This window comes from Mastigoproctus giganteus, chromosome 6 (genome assembly GCF_048544385.1).
Source record: "Mastigoproctus giganteus isolate SK-2022 chromosome 6, ASM4854438v1, whole genome shotgun sequence".
In the NCBI taxonomy this organism is placed as follows: Eukaryota; Metazoa; Arthropoda; class Arachnida; order Uropygi; family Thelyphonidae; genus Mastigoproctus; species Mastigoproctus giganteus.
In genome coordinates, this window is record NC_143580.1 from 137,231,800 (window position 1) to 137,244,295 (window position 12,496).

Here is a 12,496-nt window from a genome sequence, read left to right on the forward strand (position 1 = left end):
CCTTGTAATTCTAGAAAAATTCAAAGCCACGATTAATTATGGCCTGCAAAAAGAGTTTTTTAAATAAAGAAAAAATTCCCTAAAATTAGCAATGCAAACACCAAAGAAGGGCAAAGCTAAAGAAAGCCAACATGAGAACCATGGCAAACTACGGGAAACTTACTGGACAAACTGAGCGAAAAACTCATGAACTCTAATAATCTGCTTTTAATAATGAGAAAAAACTAATCATTACATCATCTGTCATGCCTACATGTCAATCAATATATCGTTCTCGACTTCTACTGCCGCTATTGCTAACACGCATGTCTGTTTACGGAGAATGCAGGGAGAAACTGCAGTAGCAGCAAACCAGTTTGTCAGTAAGATTCCCAAAGTTTTCCGTGGTTCTTGTGTTGGCTTTCTTTACCTTAACCCAAAGAAGATATTTTTATTGGAACACAAATCAGAAAAGTTTATGAGACTTTAAAGATTCTTGATAATGCAACATGGTTTCAATCTAATGAATTGATGTGAGTAGATCATGAAAATAAAATTGACACTTAAAATTCACAGTGAAGAACCTTTTGTTTACACTTTACTTTCTATAAGTATAACATTCTTCAACTTATGGCAAAAGTAAAGAAAGTGAACACGAGAACCACGGCAAACTACAGGAAACTTACCGGACAATCTGGTTTGCCGCTATCACAATTTCTCCCTGCATTCTCAGTAAACAGACAGTGCGTGTTATTGGTATCAGCAGTAGAAGTTGAGAATGATATATTAACTGACACGTACGTGTGACAGACGATAACATATATATATATATATATATATATATATAAAAAGAATCTTTATTTTCCTATTATTTCCTAAAAAAAAAAAAAAAAGTAAAGTGCATCCATTATCAACCCACTGCAGGATGGAAGCCTCCTCAACAATTCATGTTGAGGGAAATGGACCATAATCTGCCACGCTGGTCCAGTGCAGGTTGGCAGATCGACCATATTCAGCTTTTCTCTGGGGCTACTTCTACCCATATGCAATACTTTGCATTTGTCAAGGTTAAACTTCAGTTGCCACTTCTTAGCCCATCTGCCCAAAATATCTAGATCCTGTTTCAGTAGCACACTGCCATTACTGTCATTAACAACCCTGCCAACCTTTGAATCATCTGCAAACTTCGACATTAAGCCTGATATACCTTCATCAATATCATTGATAAATAAACAAAACAACAGTGGACTCAACACCGAACCCTGTGGGACTCCACTAATAACATTAGTCCATGAAGAGCAGCACCCATTGATTACCACCCTCTGTGTTCTCCCACTTAACCATCCTTTTATCCATTGTAGCAACTTACCCTTAATACCATTCTGCTCCAATTTGTACAATAGTCTTTCATGCGCAACAGTGTTAAAAGCTTTCCTGAAATCCAAGTATATGATATCAAATTTATTTTTTGCATCCAGTTCCTTTGTAACCACATCATAATATCCTATCAAATTTGTCAGACAAGACTTTCCCTTAACAAACCCATGCTGTGTCTGAATTATTGTTGCAGTCATTTCTAGATGATCCTGCAATGCATCTTTAACCAGTGACTCTATTATTTTACCCGGAACAGAAGTTAAACTAATTGGTCTGTAATACTATCTAATACTATCCTACATCCATTACATAAGGGTCCGATCTGGTTTGTTCTTCTCTTCTTTTCATTTATATATGTGAAGAATTCCTTATCCCCCCCCCCATTGCTCTCTTTGCCAAGTTTTTTTTTTTTTTTTGGTAGTTGTTGGCGCATCGGCTTCTGTGGCCATATTGCACCTCCCAAGGTTTTTGCAGTACTTTGATCCAAGCCCGAGGCGGGAATCGAACCCGCGACCTTTGGGTTGCCAGGTAGGTACTTGACCCACTCGGCTAGCCCGGTCGGCTCTTTGCCAAGTGATTTCTCATAATCTGCCTTTGCCAGCCTAACCGTTTCAGTGGCACAATTACAGATCAATTTGTAGCTGTTATACACTTCTGTACTTTTTATTGCTCTGTAACTTTTCCATGCTATCTTTTTCTGCTCAAGTGATCTGGCAACTTCATTGTTCATCCAACTTGGAATCCTCCTCATGGAGTATTTTTTTAATGGTATATGTGCATTTGAAGCTTCTGTGATTAATGTTTTAAAGGTATACCATAATGAAATCATATTTGTTCTCTGTGAGATATCTACCTAGTTGGTGCTACAGAGGCCATGTAGCACCTTAAGTCATCATAATTTCCTTTCCTGAAGTTATAACCCATTCCTTTGCCTTTAACTACTGCTACCTCTCTCTCTCTTCATTGTCCACCATAGAACTACATGATCACTTCCTGCTACTGGTTCCTGTACTGTCAGCCGTATTATGTCATCTGGTTCATGGGTGATGATGAGGTCTAGAGTATTCTTTTCCCTAGTACTTTCCCTGACATGGTGATACAAATAGCAATCATCCAGTTGATTTAAAAATTTTGTCCCCATGTGGAGTTTCCCCTCCCATTTGCTCCAATCAATTAGAGGGAAATTAAAATCATCCATAATAAGACATTCACACTTACTTGCCCATTCCATTTGATTGTAGAGGCTCTCATCAAAATCTTCACAATCACCTGGCCTGTAGATTACTCCCACTCTCATTATACCTCTGCTTCCAACTATCTCACACCATACAGATTCCATATTCGCATGCAAAACGTCTGAATCTGGGAAGGCTTTCATTGCACTCAGGCTGCTTTTGATAAGAAGCATGACCCCACCACCCCTTCTATCTTCCTTATCCTTCCTAAATACATTATACATACCGTACTGAAACTTGTCATCCCCCTATCTCCGGGTGGCACCACGTTTCCGTAAGCCCTATTATGTCAGTGTTACTTGTCATAACCAGCAGTTCGAATTTAATCATTTTATTGACCACACTTCTGACATTACTATATAATCCATTAAGACTTAGTGTACTTGTATAGTTAACTATACTGACACACCCCTTAAAGTTATTTAAGCTTGCTTCCCTGGTATTATCTGCCCACTCATTTGAAACATTTCTGTCCTCGGAACATCTTGCTAATATGGTCTGTTGCGGTAACAAACAAGAACTCTTGAGGTATGTGCAAGTGTTAACTTGACCAATATTATCAGATAAACACGTATCTATATTACCCTTGGCCCCCACAAACTAGCAGTATCTCCGAATGTTTAATGTATCCTCAATAATACTGGCAAAAACTCTTGCACCACCTTTGTTTAAATGTATCCCATCTGTACAAAACAGTTTTTTTCTAGTTACAAGTGCGGGCCAAACTGATAGAAAATCCCCCCCCCCCCCAAAGCCTTGCAGAGTCCTTCAAGTCTTGAGTTAATCCACAAGGCTTTCAGCATATAATCCCTCCTATCATGCCTGGGTGCAGACACATAGACATTGTGACCTAACTCGCGGCATTTCTTCAGCCTGGGCCTATATTTAGCTAAGAAGTCATCAGATCACGTATGCTTAATGTCATTGTCCCCACATGAATAATAATATTCTCTTTACCCCCCTTAAAATCTGACAATCTGTTGGTGACATCATTAATAGTTGCTCCTGGCAGACATACCCTGGTTCTAGTCCACCTATCCTTATTATAAAAAATATTTCCCGTTACTCTGACAATGGAGTCCTCTAATAAAACTAAGTCCTTTCGAACCAGAGTAGTTTGCACCTGGTTATTCTGTTCTGGGGCCCGAATCGGGAATGCATCACTTGGTATGTTGCTAGAGTCTTCAGTCCCTGAAGAGCTTTTTTTTTTTTTTTTGTTTTTAGGAGCATTAGCAACTAAGGCCATATTACTCCGGGGATATGCGGTGGTCATTCCCTGACCTTTCCGCATCCTCCGTATTTGGTGGTGACGGGCTCGAACCCCTGTCTAATCAAGAAGCGTGTGCTGCGCACTGCTGCTCCTTACCTGGCTACGGAGGCGCCTCCCTGAAGAGCTCCCAGTAACATTATTCTCGAGGACAAGCACCCGTTTTTTTCAGTGACTCAAATTGTTCTAGTAATCCACCAAATTGTAACTTAAGATTGGTGCACTCTTTACAATGGTGACAAAGAAAATAAGCAACTCATATCCATTAAAAACTGAACTCCTGGCCTTTTGGCCGTGAAGAGACAAATTGCAAAATATGTTAAAAGAATATTTTTCTTTCTCTTAATCTTATTACAACTTTAAATTAATCATTCAATTAACACTGAGTTCACTAAGACCAACTTCCTTTCACATCATACACCTATATTACTAATGGACCAAGCAAACCATCCAAAATTGAAGTAGCTGCATGGTTCTGCCTAAGACAATGGCAACATGCATCCAGGCTATTAATGCTTGATGATCTGATGGAGATGGATGGACACAGTAATTTGGAAATAATTTTTTAGTTATAAAAAAAGGCACTTTCAGTACAACTGGCTGAGGAGAACACCATAATTTTGAAAAAGTTGAAAGGCAAGGATACTTTTAGAAATACAGTTGAACTTAGTTATAATGAGCACGGAAATAACGAGATCACGGCTGTAACGAGCCATGATCTCGTGATGATTTTAATTTATGTGTATTCCCATACAATAGCTTGCTGTTATAATGAGTGTACTAAATGGATATACCATACAAATTTTGGTAACCATGCAACCATTCTTAATCGGGTAGTCGGAACACCAATGCAAAAAAGTGCATTGGTGTTCTGCTTGTCGCATCACCCTATTTACAAATGTCTTGCATTCACTGAACCATAAATTTATTTTGGGACTTCTAAGAATTTTGGAAATGGGACGTCCAAGAACTTTGTATGCTTTTGGGGCTTCTAAGAATGTAGAAGCCCGAACTTTGTATGCAGATCGCTTTATCATTTTAAAGTAAAATCAGTTAGAAACAAACTCTTCATTTGGAAACATGTCTACTAACAAAAGAAAGTCTCTCTCAATTTGCAAAAAAGTCAAAATTATTCGCAAGTTAGAATGTGGTGCAAAAAATGTTGAAATGTGTAAAAAGTTTTCTTTGTTCTCTTCAAGTGTATCGACATTGTGGAAGAATAAACATGTTTACATATCAGCACTGGAAAAGAAAATAACTGAAAAAAAAAAAAAAAAAAAAAATTTAGAAAGTGCAAGGTTACAAACGTTGATGAAGCACTGCTTCAATGATTCACCACATAAAGAAGTGCTGGATTTTCAACAGGTGGTCTGATCTTGAAGGCTCAAGCAGAAAAATTTGGATGTAACGATTTTGTGTATAACAACAGTTGGCTGAATCGATTTAAAAACTGAAATAATATTGCTTAAGCAAAAATTAGTGGAGAATCTCGATCTGCAGATCCAATAATGGCAAATGAATGGATTTAACATGTTTGGGCAGAAATCAGGAAAGATTTCAATGACATCTTTGAATGACAACTGTTGTAGATGAAAGATTTCATCTACAACAGTTGTACTACTGCAACAGGATCTAGAAAATTTGGGCAGATGGGCTGAGAAGTGGCAACTGAAGTTTAACATTGACAAATGCAAAGTACTACATATGAGTAGAAGTAACCCCACAGTAACGAGTAGAAGTAACCCCACAGGAACTTACCAACTGTGTGGTACTACACTTAGGGTGGTAGAAAAAGACCTGGGAGTGATTGTGCAGTCAGATATGAAGTTTTCTGAGCAATGCAGACAGGCTGCCAGAGCAGATCAAATGATATACAGGAATTTTGCTAGTAGGGAAAAGGAGGTTGTTGTCCCTTTGTATAAGGCAATGGTCAGGCCTTGAGTACTGAGTACAGGTCTGGAGGCCTCATTTTAGGAAAGATGTAGAGTTGCTTGAGCATGTATAGAGAAGGGCAACAAGATAGGTGAGGGAATGAACGGGTTCTCTTACCAAGAAAGGCTTAAGTTCTGCAAATTGCAGTGGCAGGAGACTAGGCACATGCAAGGTGATCTGATTGAGGTGTATAAGGCCTTGAATGGGTTGAGCACGCTGGATTCTGATGGAACAAACTTCCATCTGTTGTTGTGGAAGTTGATATATTAAATAAATTCAAGGAGGAACTGGACAAACTTTTAGAGGTTGTGTGAAATTGTTTTTTTTTTTTTTTTTTTTTTTGACTTTTACTACATAAGGTTGCTTTCTTGCATCACATGCCTCTATTACTACTACTACTACTACAAAGCCAACGAAACAGGACTTTTTTATAATTTGACACCTGACAACACATTTAAATTTAAAGGGGAAAAATGTATTGGTCAAAAAAAATCGAAGGCTCGCTTGACAATGATATGCGCCAATATGACAGGTTCGCTATCAAAAACTGTTCGTTATCAGAAAATCGTTAAAACCTTGGTGTTTCAAAAATGTAAGGAAACTTCCTGTGAATTACGCTGCAAAGAAGAAAGCTTGGATGACTTCGAATAGCTTTTGTGAATACGGAGCTATTCAAAAAGAAGAAAAATATTTTATTGTTAGTTGATAACTGTCCTGCACATTCAAAATTTGTCCAACATTAACATTAAGCTAGTGTTTCTGCTTCCCAATGAGACATCAATTTTACAACCAATGGACATAGGTGTAATAAAGAGTTTGAAAGGATTTTATGAAAGATTTCTAGTTCTACATCTGATCAGTCAAAGAGAACAGAAAATTAGCGAGTCTATATTGATATTGGATGCTATAAATATATTGAATGATGCATGGAACAACATATATCGACAACCATATCAAATTTCTTCAAGAAATCAAAATTAAATTCAAATGAAATTTCAATTGTAGATGAAGAAGATGGAAATGAAGAAAACAACTTATCATTATCCGAATGGTTGCTACGTAACAATGTTGTAGGTTTTAATACAGATAACATCAATGAATTTGTACGAGTCGATAACAACTTATTAACTAGTGGTCTTCCTACAGAGAGTGACATTGTAGATAATGACAACTGAAAGTGAATCAAAATCATTGCCAACAATCTCACAAGCTCAAGTACAATGGACACATTAGTCAATTTTTTTGAAGGAACTGACGCAGTAATGAGAGTTTTAACACATTGAGTGTTTTAAGGGGAAACTAAAGAAATATCAAAGTGAAATCTTTAAAACAAACATCAATTTTAAGATTCATAAATAAAGACTAATTGAAATTGTGTTTATTATTAAATAGTATTGTTTTTAATTACAGAGAAATAAATTGTTTAGTATTAAGTGTATGGTTTTAAAATAAATTGTTTAATATTAAGCGTATTGTAGTTTATACGAGCATATTAATACAAATAATATGTAGGTATATACTTATATTATTTTTTTCTCTTTAATATTTCTTTTGTTTTTTGAATCTATCTTTTTATCAATTTATTGAGAATTAAAAAAAATAGGAGGTAGATTTAACTCATCACTGATATAAAGTGCTCACTGTTTAACGGCCCCAGGAGTTTGCCCATCTCCGCTATCACTGATATAGCGGGTAAAGGTTATAATGAGGAAATTCTGTCGGTCCCTCAATGCTCATTATAATCAAGTTCAACTGTAATTACTTTATTATTTAATTTTTATAATGTACATATCTTAATACTTTTTTTTTAGTATAAAACATTAGATAACTTAATCTTTTCTGTACTACATACCTATGTTTCTCATGTGTGGGCCCTGAAGAGTACAGTACATAGTTATACATATATTTTTCAAGTGCACTTCAAATAACACTTCAAAGTACATACAAATCTTCTAGTAAGTGCTGCCCTGCCATTTTCTATGTTTCTAAGTAATTGTAGACAATTTATAATACATGGTAGCATGAAAGATCATGCCTGCCAGCTACTGTTGTCTGATTCTGGCTAACAAAAGTCAAAATTCCCTGGAATTCAGACCCAAGGTTGGTGAAACTGAATCAAGTAATACATATATAAATGCAGAAGACAGTATTACAACAAAAAAGAAGAGTAATGACAAGTTTTTTTATATTTTTTTCAAATTAATTTTTCATTTAATTAAAAAATTTTATTTGAATTTTGAATAGTTTCACTCTAATACTGGTCAATCATGTCAAAAAAAAGAACAAATTAATATTTAAAAACATTTATTCACTATATTTATTTTATGGTTCAGAATTTCATGAAGCAATTCACTCCAAAGATATCACCACTATTAAAAAACTGCTACTCAGAGCCCAAACATCTTCAAAAAACCTACTCTGAAAAAAGGTTAAAGGTTTTGGTCGCAGTAAAAAAAAAAAAAAAGAAAATAAAAGGTATCATATTTGAATTTACTAACACAAGACATCTAAAGTTGTAAATCAACAAGAAATCTAATACCTATAAAATTTAAATTTTGGCATTAAAAATTACTTTCAAACTCAAACAAACTCAAATAATGGAGATATGCCTTTCATTTTTTCAAACTGAATTTCATGTTTTCAGAATAAAGTAAATTATGTAAGAAGTAAACATTTCACTGTGTCTGGAGACAATGCTCTGCCAGTATTATCACACACCAAAATAATGTATTAAATAAATCTATACTCTAATAATTATATAAAGATTAATTAAAGAAACTTGTATGAAAATCTGCATTACTGTTCAATAACAAAAATTTCAAAAGTACAAACCTCAATATCAAGTATATCATCTCTTTTTCCTATTGATATACCATAGATTGTAACATTTTTTCCTTGTTGAAAAGGCATTAAACCTTCTTCTCCAGGGTTATGCTTTAAAACAGTTACACCTTTACTTATGGGATCTGAGAGGTAATAAAAAATAATAATGAAAAAAAAAAATATATATATATATATATATATAAATACCACTTTATATTCAAAATACAGAGGGTATACACTGACTTAAAATATAAAAGGTAGTGTTAATTTGTTGACAGAATAAAAATTTTAATAAAAAGTTTTAATTTTAAACTAAAATAAATAATGAGGTGTTCAAACAGTTTTCATTATGTTGCAGATTAACTAATAACTCACTAACTATGGAGAATAAATTAAGATTTAAAAGAAGGAAATAAATTCTATAACCATACAGGAAATATGAAAATGTTAAAGAAGTTCTGCATATATTAGAAATCAACATGTGAAAGTACAAAAGTACAGAGAAAAACACAATATTTAATCTTTATTATTTATTCTTAAAAATTATTATTAAAATTATTATTATTTATTATTAAAATTATTTAGCCTTCTTTGAAATGAAATGTTGAAATTCAGATATCTAATGCTAACCCTAAGTATTTTTAAATTCATGCCTAGTATTCACAGATAAGAGTTTCCTTGCCTTAACTGTAAACTCGGTAAGTATGGAGTGGGCCATACATTAATTAAATGGGAAATAATCAGTAAAATTTAAGTCTTGAGATCAACTCTATTCCCATATTATTTTATTAATATTGGCATATTTACATAATTATTATTATTATTAAAATCAGTTTATTTCCCAAGAAACCTTGGGTCACCCCGGGACGGCTCTGTGCCAGAAGGGTGTGAGTACAGACTAAGGTGCGAGGAACACAATGTACAATAAACAAGGGTACATGCATGCTCGACCCGACAGGATTAAATAAACAATAATGTACAAAATATACAGTAATATACATGATTACATGAAGACAGAAAGTCTTTGTCATATACAAATAGGCAAGTTAAAAAAAAAAAAAAAAAAAAAAAAAAAGGTCTGTCCAGGAGCAGGTGAGTATTATAGGTTCATAATCTGGTAACAGTTCTTGAGGATTTCCTTCCTGTAGGGCTTGTCTTCACAGAACCTATCAGGGTGGATCCTAAATTTATTGAAGATCCGAAGACAATTGGCTGGAAACATGTTCCTCAGGGAATCAATGCTTGACAGCAAAAGACGTAGAGGGAGACAGGAGTCGGGGTGCTTCCCTCTTGCCCTCCTCGGGCCAGAGATTAATGTGGACACTGATGGAGCATCAATTCGCCTCGTTATAAGCCGTGCAAGCGTGAGGACATAAAGAATAACATAAATAATGTTCTTTATCACATTTAAATATATCTTCAAAGCATTTTCAGTAATTTACTTCTTGGTGAATTGTAGCTCTTCTTGGCAAAGTGACATATGGCTAGCCTTTATTTTAGCACCACTTGTTTTTTTTTTTTTTTTTTTGAACATACCTGAACAAGCATAATAAACAGATCTGCACATTCAAGTTTAGATTGTAATTAAAGAAACATCTCTTTGATTCCTGCATTCAATACTATACTAGAAATTTTGGCATCTATGTTCCATATATAAGAAATGTGCCTTTACATTACGTTAATTTTTTATTAAATAATAATTTAATAAAAAGGTAATGAATGGAAAAATTTCTGATTTTTAAACGGAAATCATACCCAAGACTAGAGCAGCGAAGCAATGGGCACAAAGTAGCGGGAAGACTGTGGCTCGAGGGAGAATTTCTCCAATGAATTGTAGCCTAAAAAAATTTGCAACTTTTGCAGGTAGTTGATTGCTGGAAGCTTGTTCCAGCAATCAACTACACGCTGTGGCTAAAGGCAAATTTCTGCACATCTATTCGAAAACTGTCTTTACTCAATTTCAGTTTATGCCCCCTCAACTTTCTAATCTGAGCAAGAGGAAGAATCCCATAAACATTGAGCCTGCTCAATCCATTAAAGGACTTATACATCAATCAGATCACCTCACAGATGCCAGGTCTCCAGACACTGTAATTTCAGAACTTAAGCATCTCTTTGTAAGAGCAACCCTTTGTTTCCCCTCACCAGTCTTTTTACCCTTCTCTGTACTCGTTCTAGCAGCTCTACATCCTTCCTAACATGAGGCTTCCAGACCTGTATGCAGTATTCAAGGTGTGGCCTGACCATTGCCTTATACAAGGAGATAATCACCTCCTTATCCATGCTAGCAAAATTCCTGTATATCATCGACAAGACTCCATGACCTGCTCTAGCAGAGACCGTCTACACTGCTCAGAAAACTTCATATCTGACTGCATAATTACCTGCAGGTCTCTTTCATTCTCCACTACCATGAGTGTAACACTACATGGTTGGTAAATTTCTCTAGGGTTACTGCTACCCATATGCAGTACTTTGCATTTGTCAATGTTAACTTCAGTTGCCCAACTTTTCTAGATCTTGTTGCAGTAGCATACTGTCATTAGTGTTATTAACCAACTCTGCCAAACTTTGTATCATCTGCAAACTTCAACATTAAGCTTGATATACCTTCATCAATATCATTGATAAATATACAAAACAACAATGGACCCAACACCAAACCCTGGGGGACACCATTAATAACATTAGTCGATGAAGAGCAGTGTCCATTGATTACCTCTCTCTTTCTTTCTTCTCCCACTCAACCATCGCTTTATCCATTGTTGCAACTTGCCCTTAATGCCATACTGGTCCAATTTATACAGTAATATACGATATCAAAAAATATATATCATCAAAATTATTTTTTGCATTCAGTTCCTTTGTGACCATGTCATAATATCAAATTGGTCAGACAAGACATCTCCTTAAGAAACCCATGCTATGTCTGAATTCTTACTGCAGTCTTGTCTAGATTCTACAACACTTCTTAAACGAACGACTCCATTATTTTCCAGGGAACAGAAGTTAAACAAACAGATCTGTAATTACTCGTGTCACCCTTTGATCCCCCATTGTGAATTGGAGATACATTTGGACATCTCGAGTCCATGGGGACTTTCCCTGAGTCCAAGGACACTCTCATAATTAGGACCAAGGGTTTGCTTACTTCCTTTGCCACCTCCTTTATATAGCTGGATAGATCCCATCCACCTCAGGTGACTTTCTTATATTTAACTTCAACAATTTCTCCTCCACTATGCTCTGTTATAACAAAATCATTTAATTCCCTGTTAGACTGATAAACATCAGGCCTTCCTCTCCCTGAATTGATTACAGACTAGCTTATATCTACCATAGGTTTTTGTGTTGCCTGATAATTTATATACATCCCATGCATTTTTCTTCTCTGCCGCAAATCTCATTATTTCATCTGACATCCATTTCGGCCTAAACCTAGAACAGTATTTCTTAATTGGAACAAAAAGCCTAGTTTCCAAGATTAACTTCCTTGAATGCTTCCCATTTAGAATTTGCTGACTGTAGCATCGTCAGTTGATCCCACTGTACAGAATTTCAAAAATCTCCGAGACCACTGTAGTCACCTTTACAAAAGAAAAAACCCTTCCCTTTACCCCTGATGGTACTTAAATCTTTAAGTAAATCCCACATCAGTACATTGCGATCACTGCCACCTAGTGGTTCTTTTATCTGTAAATTCTTAATGCACGAATAATCACTGCTTATAATCAGGTCAAGAGTATTACTTCCTCTGGTTGCCTCTCTAACATGCTGCTGTAGGAAACAATCATCCAATAAATCCACAAAAGTCTTGCTAGTGTGCAAATGACCAACCCACAAGTTCCAGTTAATATCTGGGTTAAAATCCCCCATTATAAAA

General features: G+C 35.4%; 1 protein-coding gene across 2 annotated transcripts in view; it reads right to left on the bottom strand.

Moving 5' to 3' along the window:
* The window catches only part of Tango1 (transport and golgi organization 1), a 528,108-nt gene that overhangs the window by 487,211 nt on the left and 28,401 nt on the right, over nucleotides 1-12,496 (bottom strand). For both annotated transcript variants that reach the window (XM_090376510.1, XM_090376509.1), the window contains exon 2: nucleotides 8,623-8,756. In XM_090376510.1, the coding sequence (XP_090232636.1) occupies nucleotides 8,623-8,756 (134 nt within the window). The remainder of the gene's footprint in view (nucleotides 1-8,622; nucleotides 8,757-12,496) is intronic.